Genomic DNA, 21429 nt, shown 5'->3' with positions numbered 1-21429 from the left:
ATGCTCTCTTCTCTCTAAAATAAATAAATAAATCTTAAAAAAATATAGCTACAATAATTTGTTAATAGATACACAATATAAAAAGATGTGAAGGGTGATACCAATAGTATAAAATGTGAGAGAGGAATAAAAGTATTGAGTTTCTTCAAGGGGCTGAAGTTCTTATTAGCTTCAAACAGAAATGCTATAATTATGTTTTACGTAAACCTCATGGTAACCACAAAAAAACCTCTAGTACATACACAAATGACAAAGATAAAAAATATCAAAGCATATTATTAGAAAAAACAAAAAAGAAGACAGCAAGAGAAGAAAAAAGGAGCAAAGAAACTTAAAAATGCAATCAGAAAACAATGAACAAACTGGCAATATTAAGTCCTTATCTATCAATAATTACTTTAAGTACAAATGGATTAAGTTCCCCAATCCAAAGACATAGAGTGGCTAAATGCCTTTTAAAAAGTCCTTTTTGTTTGTTTGTTTTTAAGATTTTATTTATTTATTTGACAGAGAGAGACAGCCAGCGAGAGAGGGAGCACAGGCAGGGGGAGTGGAAGAGGAAGAAGCAGGCTCCCAGCGGACGAGCCTGATGTGGGGCTCGATCCCAGGACTCTGGGACGGCGCCCTGAGCCGAAGGCAGACGCCCAACGACTGAGCCACCCAGGCACCCCTAAATGCCTTTTAAAAAGTTCTAATAAGATGCTGCCTCCAAGAGATTTACATTAGCTTTAAGGGCATGAGACAAAGCAGGGATGGTGTTCAAGATCCCTAACCCAGAAATTCACAGGAAAAAAAATCACAACAACCCAGTTCTCTAGCCCAGCTTGCAGGTGTTGCTCGACATCAGGAAGCCAGAAGCCACAAGCTCCAAACAAGCCCCATGGCCCAGCTTACAACCAGTTCTGCTCCTGCAAAAACTAGACCAGACCAGCCCGAGCAACAGTGGACCCCAGCACTGACCTTTCATCGACTTTTTCCCTGATTATAGTGCTAAAAATCATGCCCAGGGGTAGAGATTTAACATGCTAATTAGACATTCAATGTATAATAAAACATGATCTTTAAGTGTGCAAGATCTGGTAAGTCCCTGCCTGTAGAGTTATTCTTAGAAAATACATTATAAGCCCCAAGGAGTGAGTGTGGAAGCAGCCAAAACATTAGCAGTGTTCCTGTTCTTGGGCTGTTGAACTCAGTGGCCTGGTAGGAGCAGGATTCCACAATCCCCAGGGGCAGGGCATCACTTAGGAGCTATGAAAAAATGTAACCCTCAGTCTCCCCTCTTTACCTGGTGATTGCCAGCCCAAACATCCCACTCTTCCCTCATCCCATGACTGACTCTCTAGGTACCTATGCATAGAGGAAAATGCAAGCTGTTTCAAGACATTTGCCATCCCTTTGTACTCCTTTCCCATGCTTGGAGGCATCTGTCCTTGCTTTTCTGATAAAAAACAAAACAAAAGCTATGTGCAGGATTCAGCTGCTGCTGCTTTCCAGAGGCAGCCCTGCACAGCTGCTCAGATTGGCGTCTGAGAACTTTATTTCAGTGTGTGATGACACCTGCCTCTACATGCTTAAACGTCACCCTTTTCCCCACCTAAGCCTGTTTAAAACTCTCCCTACCTCTCCTCAGACAGACAGCCCGAGAATGCTTTCCTTTGTGCTGTCTCCCTTGTGCTCAAGCATAAGCCCCAGTCGTTTTGCCTGGAACTCCCGTTAGGCCTCTTGTCAATTTCTGTTGCTTGGAGAGCCCAAGGGCCCAGTTCAGTAACAGGCACATGTTGGCTGAAAGTTAAGGGATGAAAAGTTATTCCATGCAAACAGTAACCAAAAGAGAGCAGAAGTGACTGTATGTATATTACATAAAATGGGCTTTCACTCAAAATCTATCACAGTAACCAAAGAAGGTCACTATACAGTGATAAAGGAGTCTATTCATCAAAGGATTTAACAACTGTAACTATAAATGCGTCCACATTGGAGCACTTAAATATATAAAAGGAATATTAACAGAACTGAAGGGAGAATTAGACAGCAGTTCAATGAAAGTAGGGGACTTCAATACTTCATCTCAGGGAACTAAAACAAACTAAGATCAAAGTTACCAGAAGGAAGGAAATAATGAAGATTAGAACAGACATAAGTTACTAGAAACTGAATAAACAATAGAAAAGATCAATAAAACTAAGAATTGAGTTTTTGAAAATAATAAGCAAAATTGACAAAATTTTAGTTACACTAAAAAAGGAGAGACTTAAATAAATAAAACTGTAAATGAAAGAGGAGACATTGCAACTAATACCAAGAAATAAAAAGGATCATAAGAGATTACTGAGAACAATTATACACCAATACATTGGATGACCTAGAAGAAATGGATAAATTCCTAGAAATACACACCCTACCAAGACTGAATCATGAAGAAATAGAGAATCTGAACAAACCAGCAATGAGTAAGGATTTTGAATCAGTAGTCCAAAATCTGCCAACAAAGAAAAGTCCAGGGCCAGATGGCTTCACTGATAGATTCTAACAAACATTTAAAAAGAACTACTGCCAATTGTTTTCAAACTCTTCTCCAAAAATTAAACAGGAGGGAACACCTCCAACTCATTTTATAAGGCCAGTATTACCTAAACCAAGGCCAAAGGAGGACACTAAAAGAAAAGAGAGTACAGGCCAAGATTCCTGATGAACACGGATGCAAAAGTCCTCAGCAAAATACTAGCAAACCAAATTCAACAGCATATAAAAAGGATCATATACTATAATCAAGTGAGATTTATTTCTGGGATGCAAGGATGGTTCAATGTATGCAATTAATAAATGTGATATACCACATTAACAGAATAGTGAATAAAAATCATATAACCATCTCAATAGATGTGGAATATACATTTGACAAAATTCGACATCTTTTCATGATAAAAACTTCGAACAAATAAGGTATAGCAAAAAGTCCTTCAACATAATAAAGGCCATATATGATAAGCCCATACCTAATATCATATTCAATGCTGAAAATCTAAAAGCTTCTCCTTTAAGAAATAAGACAAAGATGCCCACTTTTACCACTTCTTTGCAAAATAGTACTTAAAGTCCTAGCCAGAGCAACTAGGCAAGTAAAGGAAATAAAAGGCATCCAAATCATAAAGGAAGAAGTAAAATTGTTGTTGTTTGCAGATTACATGGTCTTATATAGAGAAAACTCCAGAGACTCCACCAAAAACCTGTTAGAATAAATGAATTTAGTGAAGTTGCAGGATATAAAATGAACATACAAAAATCACTTGCATCTCTATATGCTAATAATAAACTATCTGAAAGGGAAGTTAAGAAAACAATCTCATTTATAATTGCATCAAAAAGAAAAATACTTAGAAATAAACTTAACAGCAGAAATGAAAAATCTATACACTGAAAACTATAGGACACTGGTGAAAGAAATTTGACAAGACACAAATAAATGGATATCCAGTGGTCATGAATTGTGAGACTTACTATTGTTAAAATGCCCATACTACTTAAAGTGATCTATAGATTAAATGCAATCTCTATCAATATTCAAGTGGTATTTTTCATAAAAATAGAAAAAAATTATAAAATTCATATGAAACCACAGAAGACTGAATAGCCAAAGGAATCTTGAGCAAGAAGAACAAACTGGAAGCATCACACTGCCTTTCAAAGTCTATTACAAAGCTCTTGTAATCAAAATAGTATGGTACTGGCATAAAAACAGATACGCAGTCCAATGGAACAGAATAGAGAGTCCAGAAATCAACCTACACATATGCAGTCCACTAATACTTGACAAAGGTGCTAAGAATACACAATGGAGAAAGGATAGATTCTTTAATAAATGGCACTGGGAAATTTGGATATTCACATGGGAAAGAGTAAATTTGGAACCTATCTTACATCATACACAAAAATCAACTCAAAATGGATTGAAGACGTAAATGTATAATCTTAAACTATAAAACTTAGAGAAGAAAACATAGGGAAAATGTTACCAGACATTGGACTTGGCAATGATTTTCTGGATATGACACCAAAAGCAAATGTAACAAAAGCAAAAAAAAAAAACAAAAACAAAAAAACAAAAAAACAAACAAACAAAACATGTGGAATTTTATCAAACTAAAAAGCTCCTGCACAGGAAAGGAAACAATCAACAAAATGAAACAGCAACCCACAGAACGGAAGGAAAAATACTTACAAATCAGCTGAATTTCATGAGTTCTTGCAACCAGCAGGGCTTAAAGCCTGGAGTTTTCAAGGTCAGCCGATTTGCCTGGGGTAGAGCCCTGAGGGAACTGCGGGGCTCCTGGAGAAAAGGCAGGCAAACACCTGGGGGCAGACAACACAGAAACAGTGATTCGAAGAACCCCTGGTACAAACCGGGGAAGGCAGGGGAGATTATTCACTCCTCTTGGAGTGCTTCATCGGGAGGCAGCTTTCATAGAGATGGCTCTCTGGGAAGAAAGGAACTGGCCGGTGCCATTTCCCTCCCCCACTCCTCAGCATAAACACAGAGCCACATGCAAGAAGCAACCCAGTGCCAACAGTGGCTGCCTAACTTATTTACACCAAGACTCACCCTGCTGCACTCTGGCGGCACTGCCCCTCTCAGTCACGCTTGCCTCCGTCCCAGTGAGACAGGCATCTCCCCCAGAAGACAGCACAGACCCTCGACCCCACCACATATCCCAACCAGAGAGTTCTGCAGGGCCTCAGTTCTCATGGAAGTGGTGTCAGGTCTCATTTCACAAACAGACCAGAGCACACCTAGTTAAAACTCACCACAGTCAGGCCAGGGACCAAACACTGCACACAGCAGGCAAGGAGAGCCTCCATGGACGACTGGCCTGAGGGATAGAGCAGACAAAACACGATAGCACAGTGCATACAGCACACACCAGAGACACTCCCAGAAACATCAGGCCCTGGACACTACATGACCTCTTCCTCATAAGGCCATTACTTTCAGAAGCAGGAGATATAACTGGCTTTTCTAACACAGAGAAGTCAGAGGCTTAGACAAAATGCCTAGATGGAGGAATTTATCTCAAATGAAAGAACAAGATAAGGCCATGGCCAGAGATGTAACCAAAACAGGTAAAAGTAACATGCCTTGGGGCGCCTGGGTGGCACAGTGGTTAAGCGTCTGCCTTCGGCTCAGGGCGTGATCCCGGCGTTATGGGATCGAGCCCCACGTCAGGCTCCTCTGCTATGAGCCTGCTTCTTCCTCTCCCACTCCCCCTGCTTGTGTTCCCTCTCTCACTGGCTGTCTCTATCTCTGTCAAATAAACAAATAAAATCTTAAAAAAAAAAAAGTAACATGCCTGATGGAGAATTTAAAGAACAATCATAGGCATATTCACTGGCCTTCAGAAAAAAATACAAGACATCAGGGAGACCTTTACCACAGAGGTCAAAGAGTTAAAAAAGAATCAGTCAGAGAAGGATAATGCAATAAATGAGATTGGAAACAGGCTTGATGCAATGAACAGCAGGTTGGAAGAAGCTGAGGAATGAATTAGTGACCTAGAAGACAAAATAATAGAAAAAAATGAAGCTGAACAAAAGAGAGAAAGAAGAATTATGCAACATGAGAATGGACTTAGGGGCCTCACTGACTCCATCAAATGTAATAACAATTGTGTTATCGGAGTCCCAAAAGAATAAGAGAGAGAAGAGGGGGCAGAAAATTTGTTTGAAGAAGTAACAGTTGAAAACTTCCCTAATCTGGGGAAGGAAACAGACGTCCACATCCAGGAGGCACAGAGAAATCCCACCAAATCAACAAAAGCAGGCCAACACCAAGACATATTGTAATTAAATTTGTAAAATATAGTGTAAAGAAAACATCTTAAAAGCAGCAAGACACAAGAAGTCCTTAACTTACAAGGGAAGACCCATAAGGCTAGCTGGAGATTTCTCAACAGAAACTTGGCAAACCAGAAGGAAGTGGGATGATATATTCAAAGTGCTGAATGGAAAAAAAATCTGCAGCCAAGAATACTCTATCCGCCAAGGCTGTTATTCAGAATAGAAGGAGACAGAGTTTCCCAGACAAACAAACACTAAAGGAGTTTGTAACCACTAACCCAGCCCTGCAAGGGAGATTAAAGGGGACTCCTTGAGGGCAAAGGAGAGACCAAAAGTAACAAAGATAAGAAAGGATCAGAGATAAGCCTCCAGAAACAATGACAAAACAAGTAATAAAATATCAATACATACATATCTATCAAGAATTCTACTTTAAATTTGAATGGACTAAACACTCTGAACAAAAGACATATAGTGTCAGAATGGATAAGAAACAAGACTCACCATAGTCCTAAAGACACCTGCAGATTGAAAGTGAGGAGATGGAGAAACATTAATCACCCAGAACATGTCAAAAGAAAGCTGAAAGCAGTATTATATTAGACAAATTCAACTGTAAAACAAAGACTGTAAAAAGAGACAAAAAGGGCACTATATGCTCATAAAGGGAAAATCCAAGAAGAAGATATAACAATTGTGAATATTTATGCACCCTACAGGGGAGTGCCCAAATATATAAAATAATAAATAACAAATATAAAGGAATAACAAACATAAAGGAACTCATTGATAATAATACAATAATAATAGGGGAATATAACACCCCACTTATGTTAATGGACAGATCATCTACATAGAAAATCAAGGAGAAAAAAATGGCTTTCAGTGACACCCTGGACCAGATGGACTTAACGGATATATTCAGAACACTCCAGACTAAAATGGGAGAGTACACATTCTTTCAAGTGCACATGGAACATTCTCCAAAATAGATCACACATTAGATCACAAATCAGGCCTCAACAAATACAAAAATACTGAAGTCATATCATGCACCTTATCTGACCACAACACTATGAAACTAGAAGTCAACCATAAGAAAAAACGTGGAAAGACCACAAATACATGGAGGCTAAACAACATGCTACTAAACAATGAATGGGTCCACCAGGAAATAAAGAAAAAACAAAAAAATACATGGAAACAAATGAAAATGAAGGCACAGCAGTCCAAAACTTTGGGATGCAGCAAAAGCAATACTAAGAGAGAAGTATATAGCAATACAGGCTTAATTCAAGAAGCAAGGAAAATCTCAAATAAAAAGTCTAACCTTTTACCTAAAGGAGCTAGAAAAAGTACAAAAAACAAAGCTTAAAGCCAGTGGAAGGAAATAATAAAGCTTAGAGCAGAAATAAATAATATAGAAACTAAACAACAACAAAAACAAAACCAATAGAAAAGATCAATGAAGCCAGGAGCCGGTTCTTTGAAAAGATTAATAAAACTGATAAGCTTTTAGCCAGATTTATCAAAAAGAAAAGAGACAGGACCCAAATGAATAAAATCACAAGTGAGAGAGGAGAAAGAACAACTAACACCACAGAAATACAAACTATTATAAGAGAATATTATCAAAATCCATATGCCAACAAATTGGAAACCTGGAAGAAATAAATTCCTAGAAACATATAAACTACGAAACCTAAAATAGGAAGAAATGGAAAACTTGAACAGACTGATAACCAGCAAAGAAATTGAATCAGTAACCACAAAACTCCCTACAAACATAGGTCAAGACCAGATGACTTCACAGGCAAATTCTACCAAACATTTAAAGAAGAGTTAATACCTATTCTTCTCAAATTGTTCCAAAAAATAGAAAAGGAAGGAAAACTTCCAATTTCATTCTATGAGTCCAGCATTGCCCTGATACCAGAAACAATGGAGACACCACTAAAAAAGAGAACTAAAGGCAATATTCCTTATGAACATGGATGCAAAAATTCTCAATAAAATACTAGCAAACCGAATCCAACAATACATTTAAAAAATCATTCACCACGATCAAGTGAGATTGATACAAGGGTGGTCCAATATTTGCAAATCAATCAACATGATATACCACATTAATAAAAGAAAAGACAATAACCATATGATTATTTCAATGGATGCATCAAAAACATTTGACAAAGTACAACATCCTTTCAAGATAAAAACACTCAACAAAGTAGGTTTACTAAAGGCCATCTATGAAAAACCCACAGCTAACATCATACTCAATGGAGAACAACTGACAGCTTTTCCTCTGCAGTCAGGAAGAAGACAGGGATGTCCACTTTCACCACTGTTATTTAACGTAGTACTGGAAGTACTCCCACAGCAATCAGACGACAGAAAGAAATTAAAGCCATCCAAATCAGCAAGGAGGAAGTCAAACTGTCACTATTTGCAGATGATAGGATACTGTATATTGAAAACCCAAAAGACTTCACCAATAAACTGGTAGAATTGATACACGAATTCAGTAAAGTCACAGGGTACAAAATCAATGTACAGAAATCTGTTGCATTTCTCTATAACAATAATGAAGCAGCAGAGGGAGAAAATAAGGAATCAATCCCATTTACAACTGCATCAAAAACAATAAGATACCTACGATTAAACCTAACCTAAGAGGTGAGACACCTGAACTCTGAAAACTAGGTAACACCGATGAAAGAAATCGAAGATGTCACAAAGAAATGAAAGGCATTCCATGCTCACGGGTCAGAAGAACAAATATGTTAAAATGGCTATACTACCCAAAGCAATCTACACATTTAATGCCGTCTCTATCAAAATACTGCTAGCATTTTTCACAGAACTAGAACAAACCACCCTAAAATTTGTATGGAACCAGAGAAGACCCCAAATAGCCAAAGCAAACCTTGAAAAAATAAAGCAAAGCTGGAGGCATCACAATCCCAAACTTCAAGTTATATTACAAAGCTGTACTAATTAAAACAGTATTGTACTGGCACGAAAGTAGACACATAGAATAACAGAACAGAATAGAAAACCTAGAAATGAACCCACAACTGTCTGGTCAGCTAATTTGCAACAAAGCAGGAAAGACTATCCATTGGATAAAAGACAGTCTCTTTTTCAAAGGGTGTTTTGAAAACTGGACACCAACAGACAGAAGAATGAAACTGGACTGCACTTTCTTACAGCATACAGAAAAATAAATTATAAATGCATTAAAGATCTAAATGTAAGGCCTTTAAACCATAAAAACCCTACAGGAGAACACAGGCAGTAATTTCTTTAACATTGGCGGTAGCAACTTCTTTCTAGATATGTCTCCTGAGGGAAAGGAAACAAAAGCAAAAATAAACTATCGGGACTTTATAAAAAATAAAAAGTTTCTGCATAGCAAAGAAAACAATCAGCAAAACTAAAAGGCAACCTATGGAATGGGAGGAGATATTTGTGATGGCATATGTGATAAAGGGTTAGTATCCCAAATATATAAAGAACTTATGTAACACCCCAAAAAGGAATAATCCAATTAAAAATGGGCAGAAGACAGAAATAGACATTCTTCCAAAGAAGACATCCAGATGGCCAACAGAAACATGAAAAGATGTTCAACATCACTGATTATAAGAGAAATGAAAATCAAAACTACAATGAGCTATCACCTCACACTTGTCAGAGTGTCTAAAATCAACAGCACAAGAACAACAGGTCAACACCAAAAGGGGAACCCTCTTGTGCTGTTGGTGGGAATGCAAACTGGTGCAGCCACTCTGGAAAACAGTAGGGAGGTTTCTCAAAAAGTTAAAAATAGAGTTATCCTAAGATCCAGCAATTGCAGTACTAGGTATTTACCCAAAGATCACAACAATACTAAGTGAAAGGGAGACATGCACCCCAATGTTTTTAGCAGCATCATCCATAATAGCTAAATTATGGAAACAACCCAAGTGTCCATTGTCTGATGAATGGATAAAGAAGAGTGAAGGATATATTTGTGTATATCTATACCTATCTATCTACATAAAATGGAGTATTATTCAGCTGTAAAAAGAATGAAATCTCACCATTTGCAATGACATGGATGGAGCTATAATATCATGCAAAGGGAAATAAGTCCCTCAGAAAATGTCAAATACCTTATGGTTTCACTCATATGTGGAAATTAAGAAACAAAACAGACGAGCAAAGGAAAAAAAAAGAGAAAGAGACAGGGAGACAAACTACAAAACAGACTCTTAACTATAGAGAACAACCGATGGTTACCAAAATGGAGTTGGGTGGGTGGACTGGTTAAATTGGTGATGGGGATTAAAGAGTGTACTTGTGATGAGCACCTGGTGTTGTATAGAGGTGTTGAATGACTATACTGTACACCCAAAACTAATATTACACTATATGTTAAGTAACTGGAATGTAAATAAAAACTTTGAAAAATGTACAGCTTAAATTTACACAATGTTGTATGTAAAATATATCTCAACAAAAAATATTTATCAAAAAATGGTAACTGTGAGATAAAAGATGCATTAATTAGCTTGATTGTAATAATCATTTCACAATGTATATACCTACAAATGATCACACTATACACCTTAAATATATACAATTTTTATCTGTCAACTATACCTCAATAACGCTGGAAAAATAATATTTAAATATCTATGTCTGAACCTTAGGACTCAAACAATTAATTGGGCTATTAAAATAAATATTGCAACTGAAATGAGTCTGTGTTTCACTACATCATAAATTTAATAATATCAACCATGAACTTAATCTGAAAAGAAACACTTCAGGAAATTACTGCATATATAACTATAAAGAATAGTGCACAACCCTGTTGAAATCCTTGTTCCCAATACAGAATGTGAATAAGACATGGGTCTCAGCAAAATCACAAATTTCTCCATGTCATAGACCTTTAGAAATAATTAAACAGTGAGTTTCAAATCCATAAATGTCAAAATCTTACTAGACTTCTATTATTGTGCTTGTGTCATTGAACATCAAGCCCCCCAGAAGAGATGGTGAGCTTCATGGGGACAGGCCTCCTGTTCATTCTTTTTATACCAAAGTTGACCTACACAAAGCAACCAGTCCAAAAACATTTGTTGAATTAAATTGCTTCTTAATTGGTCCGCTTCCAGGCCATCCTCCTTTCCCAAATCCTGCCAGTTCTTTTACAAAAATACATCTCTGCTAATGTCATTCCATTGTCCCAAACCTTTATTGGCTGTTCATAGTAATCTGCTTGATAGGATTATGTCCACACACCCTGGGTGTATAAGGGTGTATAAGGACTGTCACACTGTTCCCTCAGCCTATATTCCCAGTCACAGTCTCAGCCTCTCCTCTTCACACACCCTCTCAAGCCATGTTGGTTGTTCCTTGAACACTTTTGGATTTTTATGACTCTATGCCTTTGCAAACGCTATTTTCTTTGTCTGAAAGATACTTCCCCTCTCGTCTGCCTAGCAAACGTTTATTATTAAAACTCGATTTAAATATTACTACCTTTGCATCCTTCCCCGGCCCCTCGCAGAATTAACGTCCCCTTCGTTCGTTTTTCTGTACCAATAGGTTTATTTATTCTGAAAATGGACGAAGCTAAACTCAGGAGTAAGGGAAGAAGAGAAGGAAGGAGGGAGCGTCCTGTGAATGGACTTACCTAAGCAATGATTGCGGCACTGCGCGTTAAGCACATTGTTCAAGCAGCAGTGGGAGGATGAGGTTGGATAACCTTTCAGTCTTAAGAGATTATGGCTGGCATCTTTCGCACAGCGTGTACGTGTGCTCCCGCGTTTGTGTTGAGGGGGGAAACAAAGAGAGACAAAAAACAGAAAGAGAGATCAGAAAGGAGATGAGGGGGGACGCAGTGCAGTAAAAGCAGATAGGCGGACCCAAATTTCTTCCGCTTCACAGTTTTGTAGAGGTCCAGCTCTGCAGCTAGCGCTGTAGCAAGGGGGTGGAAGAGGAGGAAAGGGGAGGGACTGCACTCCCTCTGAGCGTGCCCAGCCTCGACTGCCGGGCGGATCACCTTCCGCTCCAACAAGGCCAGTTCCTCCACGCCATGACTCATGCCTATTGTGCCAGGCAGGGCGTACTCTGCCCCGCAGCCTTACAGGTGGTATCGGCTCGGTGAGACAGTTCCCGCCAGGCTAGGCAGTGGAGCGCCGCACAGCGCGCCTTCCTGCCTCCCAGCCGCCTGCCGGGCAATTCCGACCCGGCGCCAGCAGGCCTGCTTGGTCGATCTTCGATCCAAAGATGCGGCGGGGCTGGAAGATGGCTCTGTCCGGGGGGCTGCGGTGCTGCCGCCGAGTACTTTCTTGGGTGCCCGTGCTCGTTATCGTCCTCGTTGTGCTTTGGTCCTACTATGCCTACGTCTTTGAACTCTGCCTGGGTAAGTGGAGCTGGACACCTACGGTGGGGAAATTATGCTCCAGCGTAATTGGCTGTCGTACCCTTCACACTGGTGTCCCCCTCCCCCGTGTTCTTAGCCCTCACACTGCAGGACTTTTTTTTTTTTTTTTGAAGGGGGGGTTGTTTGTTTGTTCTTAGGACTCTGGAGACCTCCTCATCTCCAGCCTCTGGCTTCTCACAATATTTCCTCACAATCTTCCCTCGAGGGTCCCACCATGTCGCCATCGCTTCCCACTGAGGATTTTTTACGTTATTCCCTGGCCTTACCCACAAGAATCTCCTGGCACTTTCCCCTAGCGCCCCCTTTTCTCATACAGGACAACCACTTGTACCTGGTGTTCTCGATCTGGGGGCATCCACCCTACAGAATTAAGAAAACAACACACTGCTTACACTATGAATCCCCCCAATGCATCCAACTAGGGGCCCCACATTCTCGCATTCCCTCCTACTAAGGAATCTCAAAATATTACCTGTACTCTCTTACTAGCTCTCTTTTTTCCAACACTGGAATTCATCCTTTTTGCATGATCCTCTCACACTGCCTGAGGTGCTTCACAGCTTCTCCCACTTAGGACCCCACAGTATGCCTTGTTTTAACCCATGGGTCTCCCCTTTTCACAAAGTGAAAATAGGCCCTTTATTCTCTTTCCCTGTGGGCTTTACCATTTTGTCATCTTCTCCAGTGGAATGAGAGTCCTACGATGTATCTTATTCTGTCCCCTCACATTAGAGCCCCTGATTATATCACACTGTGGTTCCCTTTAGTCTTCTGCTTTCCTGCTTTGAGGAGCATTCACTCCTTCCCATTAGGGTCCCCACATTATTTCCTCACATCTCGTACTAGGCACCCTGCTTTTATCACAATTTGGTCATGCCTTGTCCACTCTCTTCTCACATTAGTGTCCTCTTTACCCTCCCGCAAGAGTTTCCACAATCTCTCATACCCCTCCCAAGGGCCACTACTTTTCTAATGATACTCCCCCCTTGTTATCTTTTTTGAAGACTACTCCCCACCTGCAGTTCTCTTTTATTGTTAGCCCCACATTTTAACCTCCTCTTTCTCTAAGATTTTTTTTTAAATTTTATCTTACTTCCCCCTAGGGTTGTCCTTGTCCCCTGTCTTCTCAAACTAGGAAAACACCATCCCTTTCCACTGGAATTTCTACTATTTCCTTCCCAGTCCCATGGGAGCCTCATTTCTTGTTCCATTTCGTTAGACCATCCCTTTCTTAAATCTGTACCCTGTCCTGTCACATTATGGAGGATTCCATCCCCTTTTTATCTGTAAAATGGTTCCCACAGCGTATCTTATGCTTTCAAACTCAGAATTCCACAGTATTTCCTGACACAAATCCTGATATCCTATCCTGTATGTTCCCCAATTGTATTAACCCAGTCACCTATCCTTATCACTAACAGTTTTATAGTGTTCTTATAAATTCACAGTGGAGTTTTTGTATTATATCCTCTCTCCTCACAACAGACCTTCTGTTTTTCTCACAGTGAGATCTCCCCTTGCCTCTGTCCTCTCTCATTGAAGAATTTCCATCTCTTCTCAAAGGAGATTCACTAATAGTTATTGTCACTTCAGTATAAGAAATCCGACTTCTAGCACCTTTAAACTTGTGTCCTGCAATGATCCCCATTCATTCAGTGTGAGGTTCCAACATATTTCCAGTCCCCTCACACTGGGACTCTTATTTGTCCCGTTGGTTGTCCATGCACTGTCAAGTCCTTCTGCAATAACTTTCTTTATACTGGGTTCTTAACATCTTAAAAATTATAGTTAGGGTGCTGTTTTGTCCAACCCCAGGACCTGACCCTTCTTACAACTTCCTTCTCTTACATATTTGGCAAAGCAATGGTTTACTCCAGGTAGGTGGAGATTAAGTAGGGAGCCAGGAGATAACTCTGTTTCCCAATATAGAAATTTCTTCTAATTAACTATGCATGAGAGTTTGAATTTTCTACCTCTCCTTCTTAGATCTATTACAGAAAATGTACTGAGATGTTAAAAATAAATTCAAAAAGTTGCCTTTATAGATGCAAATTTAGGCTGTTTTTCTTTTTATCTCAAACTTCATTTCAACCTTTACCTCAACAATATACCTCAGGTTTATTGATGAGTATTAAGTGGGCTATGCAATGATTGGGAAGTTTTACTGTTCTCAGACTTCACCACTTTGCTTTTTTGAATGATTGACTGAAGCGTTAAAAGTTCAGCTCCATTATTACTATGGACTTTACTTCTTCGGATCAATGCCATCTTGTAAATACTACTAAGCATATTTTAAAGTTTTGCAGTACTGACTTACATGACCTTAGCCAAACATTCATTTTAAAAATTAATAATGATAATGGCTAACACTTACATAGTGCTTAATCTGTTCTAGGCAATGTTCTAAGTACTATAGATATCTTAACTCTCTCTGTATTAAATCCCTTAATCCTGACAATAACCATACTGAGTAGGTACCCTTATTGTCTCCATTTTACAGATGTGCAAACTGAGGCAAAGATTAAGTTAGAATTAGTGAAAATAGTTAAAGGAAGCTTAGAGCTTTTTAATTTTGTTTTATTTAACACATTTGCAGAGTACTTGATATATGCCAGGCACTGTTTTTTTTTAAGATTTTATTTATTTGACAGAGAGAGCAAGAGAGCACAAGCAGGGGGAACAGCAGAGGGAGAGGGAGAAGCAGGCTCCCCACCGAGCAGGGAGCCTGACGCAGGGCTCAATCCCAGGACCCTGGGATCACGACCTGAGCTGAAGGCAGATGCCTAACCATCTGAGCCACCCAGGTGCCCCAATGCTAGGCACTGTTTTAAATGCTGCACCCACACACAAACTCAATTCTGGTAACAACATTATAAGGTACATTCCCATTTTAAAGACAAGAAAACTAAGGCACAGACGGATGAAGAAGGTTGCCTTGGGTCATAGAGCTAGTAAATGGCTGAGCTTGGATGGCAACCCAGGCAGGATGGTTCCACAGTCCATGCTTTAACCACCATAGTGTCATAACTCTATACCTTCTCTCAACAAATACAGAAGGCAAAACTTGTGACTAACAGGCCAAATGTTGCCTGCAGATGTATTTTATTTGGCCTGCACAGTGTTTTCTTAACATTTTGCATCAGTTACCATTATTTAAAAACCAGGAGAGTAAGGTAACCTTGACTTCCAATTCTGGCTCCACCTTCATTCTGTCATCTTCATTTTACAACCTTCTGAAACCTTGGTTTCAGAGAGGTTAAATCAAATCTTCATAAGTCACTTGTTTAGGAAATAATGGAGAATTGGGTGTCAAGGCTGCCTGAAACCAAAACAACACAACCAAAGTAACAGGTTCAAATTTCGATGTGACTCAAAAAGTAATATTAAGGACCTGACTTCTTTCTAGAAATAGAACCTGATGTCTTTATCTGTAATTTCAGGTTAGAACTGAACCCAAAAGTGGTATTTTTGTCTTATAAAGTTTGAATTCTGCCCCTTACTAACTAGGAGATCTGGGGCAATTTACCTAATCTTTCTCAACCAAGGTTGCCTCACAGGGTGCCTTACTTATATGGTTGTTCATTCATACCACAAATACTTCCTTAGCACCTACTATATGCCGTTTAGAGCACTGTTGTTGTGAGATTTAAATAATATGATGCATCTGTATGTCTTCTTTGGAAAATGTCTATTCATGTCTTTTGCCCATTTTTAAACATTTTTTATTTAAATTCAGTTAATTAACATATAATGTATTATTGAATTCAGAGGTATAGGCCTGTGACTCATCAGTCTTATATAATAGCCAGTGCTCATTACATCACATGCCCTCCTTAATGTCCATCACCCAGTTATGCCATCCCTGCACCCCCTGCCCCTCCAGCAACCCTCAGTTTGTTTCCTATACTTAAGTCTCCTGTGATTTGTCTCCCTCTCTGGTTTCATCTTCTTTTATTTTTTCGTGTCTTACCCTATGATCCTGTTTTGTTTTTTAAAGTCCACATACCAGTGAGATCATATGATAATTGTCTTTCTCTGACTGACTTATTTTGCTTAGCGTAATACCCTCTAGCATAATCCATGTCATTGCAAATGGCAAGATTACATTCTTTTTGATGGCTGCATAATATTCCTTGTGTGTGTGTGTGTGTGTGTGTGTGTGTGTGTGTGTGTGTGTGTGTATCACATCTCCTTTATCCATTCATCTGTCAATGGACATCTGGGCTCTTTCCATATTTGGCTATTGTGGAAAATGCTGCTATAAACATTGGGGTACAGGTGCCCCGTCGGGTCACTACATTTGTATCTTTGGGGAAAATACCCAGTAGTGCAATTGCTGGGTCATAGGGTAGCTCTATTTTCATCTTTTTGAGGAACCTCCATACTGTTCTCCAGAGTGGCTATACCACGTTTCATTCCCACCAACAGTGTAGGAGGGTTCCCCTTTCTCCACATCCTCGCCAACATCTGTCATTTCCTGACTTGTTAATTTTAACCATTCAGACTGGTTAGACGTATTATCTCATTGTGGTTTTCGCTTGTATTTCCCTGATGTGGAGCACTTTTTCATGTGTCTGTTGGCCATTTGGATGTCTTCTTTGCAGAAACATCTGTTCATGTCTTCTGCACATTTCTTGATTGGATTATTTGTTCTTTGGGTGTTGAGTTTGGTAAGTTCTTTATAGATTTTCGATACTAGCCCTTTATCTGATATGTCATTTGCAAATATCTTCTCCCATTCTGTCAGTTGTCTTTTGGTTTTCACAACTGTTTCCTTTGCTGTGCAAAAGCTTTTTATCTTGATGAAGTCCCAATAGTTCATTTTTACCTTTTCTTTCCCTTGCCTTTGGGGATGTGTCTAGCAAGAAGTTGTTGCGGCCAAGGTTGAAGAGATGCTGCCTGTGTTCTCTAGGATTTTGATGGATTCCTGTCTCATATTTAGGTGTTTCATCCATTTTGAGTCTATTTTTGTGTATAGTGTAAGAAAGTGGTGCAGTTTCGTTCTTCTGCATGTGGCTGTCCAATTTTCCCTACACCATTTGTTGAAGAGACTGTCTTTTTTCCGTTGGATGTTCTTTCCTGCTTTGTTGAAGATTAGTTGACCATAGAGTTGAGTGTCTATTTCTGGATTCTCTATTCTGTTCTATTGATCTATGTGTCTGTTTTGTTCCAGTACCATACTCTCTTGATGATGACAGCTTTGTAATACAACCTGAAGTCTGGAATTGTGATGCCTCCAGGTTTGGTTTTCTTTTTCAACATTCTTTTGGCTATTCGGGGTCTTTTCTGGTTCCATACAAATTTTGAGATTGTTTTTTCCAAGTCTGTGAAAAATGTTGATGGTATTTTCATAAGGATTGCATTGAATGGGTGATTTGCTTTGGGTGGTATAGACATTTTAACAATATTTGTTCTTCCAAACCATGAGCATGAAATGTTTTTTCCATTTCTTTGTGTCTTCTTCAATTTCCTTCATAGGTGTTCTATAGTTTTCAGAGTAGAGATCATTTACCTTTTTGGTTATGTTTATTCCTAGGTATCTTAGGGGTTTTGGTGCAATTCTAAATGGGATTGATTCCTTGGTTTCTCTTTCTTTTTTTTTTTATTATGTTCACTTAGCCACTGTATAGTACATAATTAGTTTTTGATGTAATATTCAGTGGTTCATTAATTAAGTATAACGTCCAGTGCTCATCACAGCTGGTGCCTGCCTCAATACCCATCACCCTGTTACTCCCTCCCCCCACCGTCCTCTGAAACCCTCAGATTGTTTCCTGGGGTCCATAGTCTCTCATGGTTTGTCTCCCACTCTGATTTCTCCCCCTTTGGATTTCCCTCCCTTCCCCTATGGTCCTCTGTGCTATTGCTTATGTTCCACAAATGCATGAAACCCTACCATAATTGTCTTTCTCTACTTGACTTACTTCACTTAACATAAACCCCTCCAGTTCCATCCATGTTGATTCAAATAGTGGGTATTCATCGTTTCTGATGGCTGAATAATATTCCATTGTATATATGTACCACATCTTCTTTATCCATTCATCTGTTGAAGGTCATCTCAGCTCCTTCCACAGTTTGACTATTGTGGACATTGCTGCTATGAACACTGGGGTGCATGTGCCCCTTCTTTTCACTACATTTGTATCTTTGGGGTAAATACCTAGTAGTGAAATTGCTGGGTCATAGGATAGCTCTATTCTTAACATCTTGAGGAACCTCCATACTGTTCTCCAGAGTGGCTGTACCAGCTTGCATTCCCACCAACAATGTAAGAGGGTTCCCCTTTCTCCACATCCTCACTAACATTTGTTGTTTACTGTTTTGTTAATTTTTGCCATTCTAACTGGTGTAAGGTGGTTGATTTCTCTTTCTTCTGCCTCATTGTTAGTATATAGAAATGCAACTGACTTCTGTGCATCGATGTTATACCCTGTGAATTTGCCAAACTCCTGTATCAGTTCTAGCAATTCTGGGGTGGAGTCTTTTGGGTTTTCTGCATAGAATATCATGTTATCTGGGAAGAGAGAAAGTTTGACTTCTTCTTTGCCAATTTGAATGCCTTTAATTTCTTTTTGTTATCTGATTGCTGAGGCTAGGCCTTCCAGTATTATGCCGAACAACAGTGGTGAGAGTGAACATCCCTGTCATGTTCCTGACCTTAGGACAAAGCTTTCAGTTTTTCCCCATTGAGGATGGTATTTGCTGTGGGTTTTCATATATGGTTTTTATGATATTGAAGTATGTTCCTTCAGTCCTTATATTGCGGAGGGCTTTTATTGAGAAAAGATTCTATATTTTGTCAAATGCTTTTTCTGCATCTATTTAGAGGATCATAATGTTCTTGTCCTTTCTTTTGTTAATGTGGTTTATCACACTGATTGATTTGTGGATGGTGACCCACCCCTGCAGCCCAGGAATACATCCTATTTGGTGGTGGTGAGTAATCCTTTTAATGTACTGTTGGATCCTATTAAATAGTATCTTGGTAAGAATTTTTACATCCTTTACTAGGATGCCACCTGGGTGGCTCAGTCATTAAACGTCTGCCTTCGGCTCAGGGCGTGATCCCAGAGTCCTGGGATCAAGCCCTGCATCGGGCTCCCTGCTCCACTGGGAGCCTGCTTCTTCCTCTCCCACACCCCTGCTTGTGTTCTCTCTCTCACTGGCTGTCTCTCTCTCTGTAAATAAATAAATAAAATCTTTAAAAAAAAAGAATTTTCAACATCCATGTTCATCAGGGATATTGTTCTGTAATTCTCCTTTTTGGTGGGGTCTTTGTCTTTGTGTGGTTTTGGGATTAAGGTAATGCTGGCCTCATAGAATGAATTTGGAAATTTTCCTTCCATTTCTTCTTTTTTTTTTTTTGGAAACAGCTTCAGAAGAAAAAGTATTAATTCTTCTTTAAATGTTTAGTAGAATTCCCCTGGGAGGCCATTTTGCCCTGGACTCCTGTTTATTGGGTGATTTTTGATTCTTGCTTCAATTTCATCGCAAATCATGGGTCTGTTCAGGTTTTCTATTTCTTCCTGTTTCAATTTTGGTAGCTTATATGTTTCTAGGAATACATGCATTTCTTCCAGATTGCCTAATTTGTTGCCATATAATTGCTAGTAATATTCTCTTACAATTGTATTTCTTAAGTGTTGGTTGTGATTTCTCCGCTTTCATTCCTGATTTTATTCATTGGAGTCCTTTCACTTTTCTTTTTCATAAGTTTGGCTAGGGGTTTATCTATCTTATTAATTTGAAAGAACCAGCTCCTACTTTCGTTGATGTGTTCTATTTTTCTTTTTTTCTGTATCATGGATTTCTGCTCTAATCTTTATTATTTCTCTTTTCCAGCTGGATTTTGGCTTTTTTTGCTGTTTTTTTTATCCCAGATCCTTTAGGTATAAATTTAAGTTGTGTATTTGAGACTTTTCTTGTTTCTTGAGAAAGGACTGTATTGCTATATACTTCCTGCTTAGGACTGCCTTTGCTGCATCCCAAAGTTTCTGAACTGTCTTGTTTTCATTTTCATTTGTTTCCATGTGTTTTTTAAAATTGTTCTTATATTCCTGGTTGACCAATTCATTCTTTACTAGGATGCTGTCTAACCTCCATATAGTTTTGTTCTTTGCAAATTTTCTCATGTGCTTGAGTTCAAGTTTTAAAGCATTGTGGTCTGAAAATATGCACGGTATAATCTCAATCTTTTTGTACCAGTTGACACCTGATTCATGATCTATTCTGGAGGATGTTTCATGTGCATTGGAGAAGAATATGTATTCTGTTGTTTTAGGATGAAATGCTCTGAAAATATAAAGTCTATCTGGTCCAGTGTGTCATTTAAAGCCCTTGTTTCCTTGTTGATCTTCTGCTTAGATGATCTGTCCATTCCTGTGAGTAGAGTGTTTAAGTCCACTACTAAGATTGTACTATTATCAATGTATTTCTTTAATTTTGTTAATAATTGGTTTATATAGTTGGCTGCTCCCTAGTTAGGGGCATAAATATTTATAATTGTTAGATCTTCTTGTTGGATAGACCCTTTTATTATGATATAGTGTCTTTCTTCATTTCTTATTTTAGTCTTTGGTTTAAAATCTAGTTTGTCTGATTTAAGGATGGCTACTCCAGCTTTCTTTTGATGTCCATTAGCATGATAAATGGTTCTCCACACCCTCACTTTATTTTTTATTTTATTTTATTTTATTATATTATGTTAATCACCATACAGTACATCCCCAGATTCCGATGTAAAGTTTGATGCTTCATTAGTTGCGTATAACACCCAGTGCACCATGCAATACGTGCCCTCCTTACTACCCATCACCAGTCTATCCCATTCCCCCACCCCCTCCCCTCTGAAGTCTTCAGTTTGTTTCTCATAGTCCATAGTCTCTCATGTTTCATTCCCCCTTCTGATTACCCCCCTTTTCTTTATCCCTTTCTTCCCCTACCGATCATCCTAGTTCTTATGTTCCATAGATGAGAGAAATCATATGATAATTGTCTTTCTCTGCTTGACTTATTTCACTTAGCATTATCTCCTCCAGTGCCGTCCATGTTGCAGCAAATGTTGAGAATTCGTTCTTTCTGATAGCTGAGTAATATTCCATTGTATATATGGACCACAGCTTCTTAATCCAGTCATCTGTTGAAGGGCATCT

At 39.0% G+C, this 21429-nt stretch overlaps 1 protein-coding gene and 1 long non-coding RNA gene across 3 annotated transcripts in view; one reads left to right on the top strand and one right to left on the bottom strand.

Moving 5' to 3' along the window:
- Nucleotides 1-627: 627 nt before the first annotated feature.
- LOC117797356 lies at nt 628-11891 on the bottom strand. Its single transcript, XR_004622283.1, has 3 exons — nt 11522-11891; nt 4220-4350; nt 628-1782 (listed from the first exon to the last, which is right to left on the bottom strand). It is a non-coding gene; the product is annotated as an uncharacterized LOC117797356 (long non-coding RNA).
- Nucleotides 11892-11913: 22 nt separating this feature from the next.
- Nucleotides 11914-21429, top strand: part of ZDHHC15 (zinc finger DHHC-type palmitoyltransferase 15) — a 164061-nt gene continuing 154545 nt past the window's right edge. For both annotated transcript variants that reach the window (XM_002929169.4, XM_019809840.2), the window contains exon 1: nt 11914-12253. In XM_002929169.4, coding sequence (XP_002929215.2) covers nt 12118-12253 — 136 coding nt within the window. In that variant the 5' untranslated portion in view covers nt 11914-12117. The remainder of the gene's footprint in view (nt 12254-21429) is intronic.

Source organism: Ailuropoda melanoleuca, chromosome X, assembly GCF_002007445.2.
Source record: "Ailuropoda melanoleuca isolate Jingjing chromosome X, ASM200744v2, whole genome shotgun sequence".
Classification (NCBI taxonomy): Eukaryota; Metazoa; Chordata; class Mammalia; order Carnivora; family Ursidae; genus Ailuropoda; species Ailuropoda melanoleuca.
Note: the sequence above shows the minus strand (reverse complement) of the source record. Positions and strands in the feature narration are given on the sequence as shown.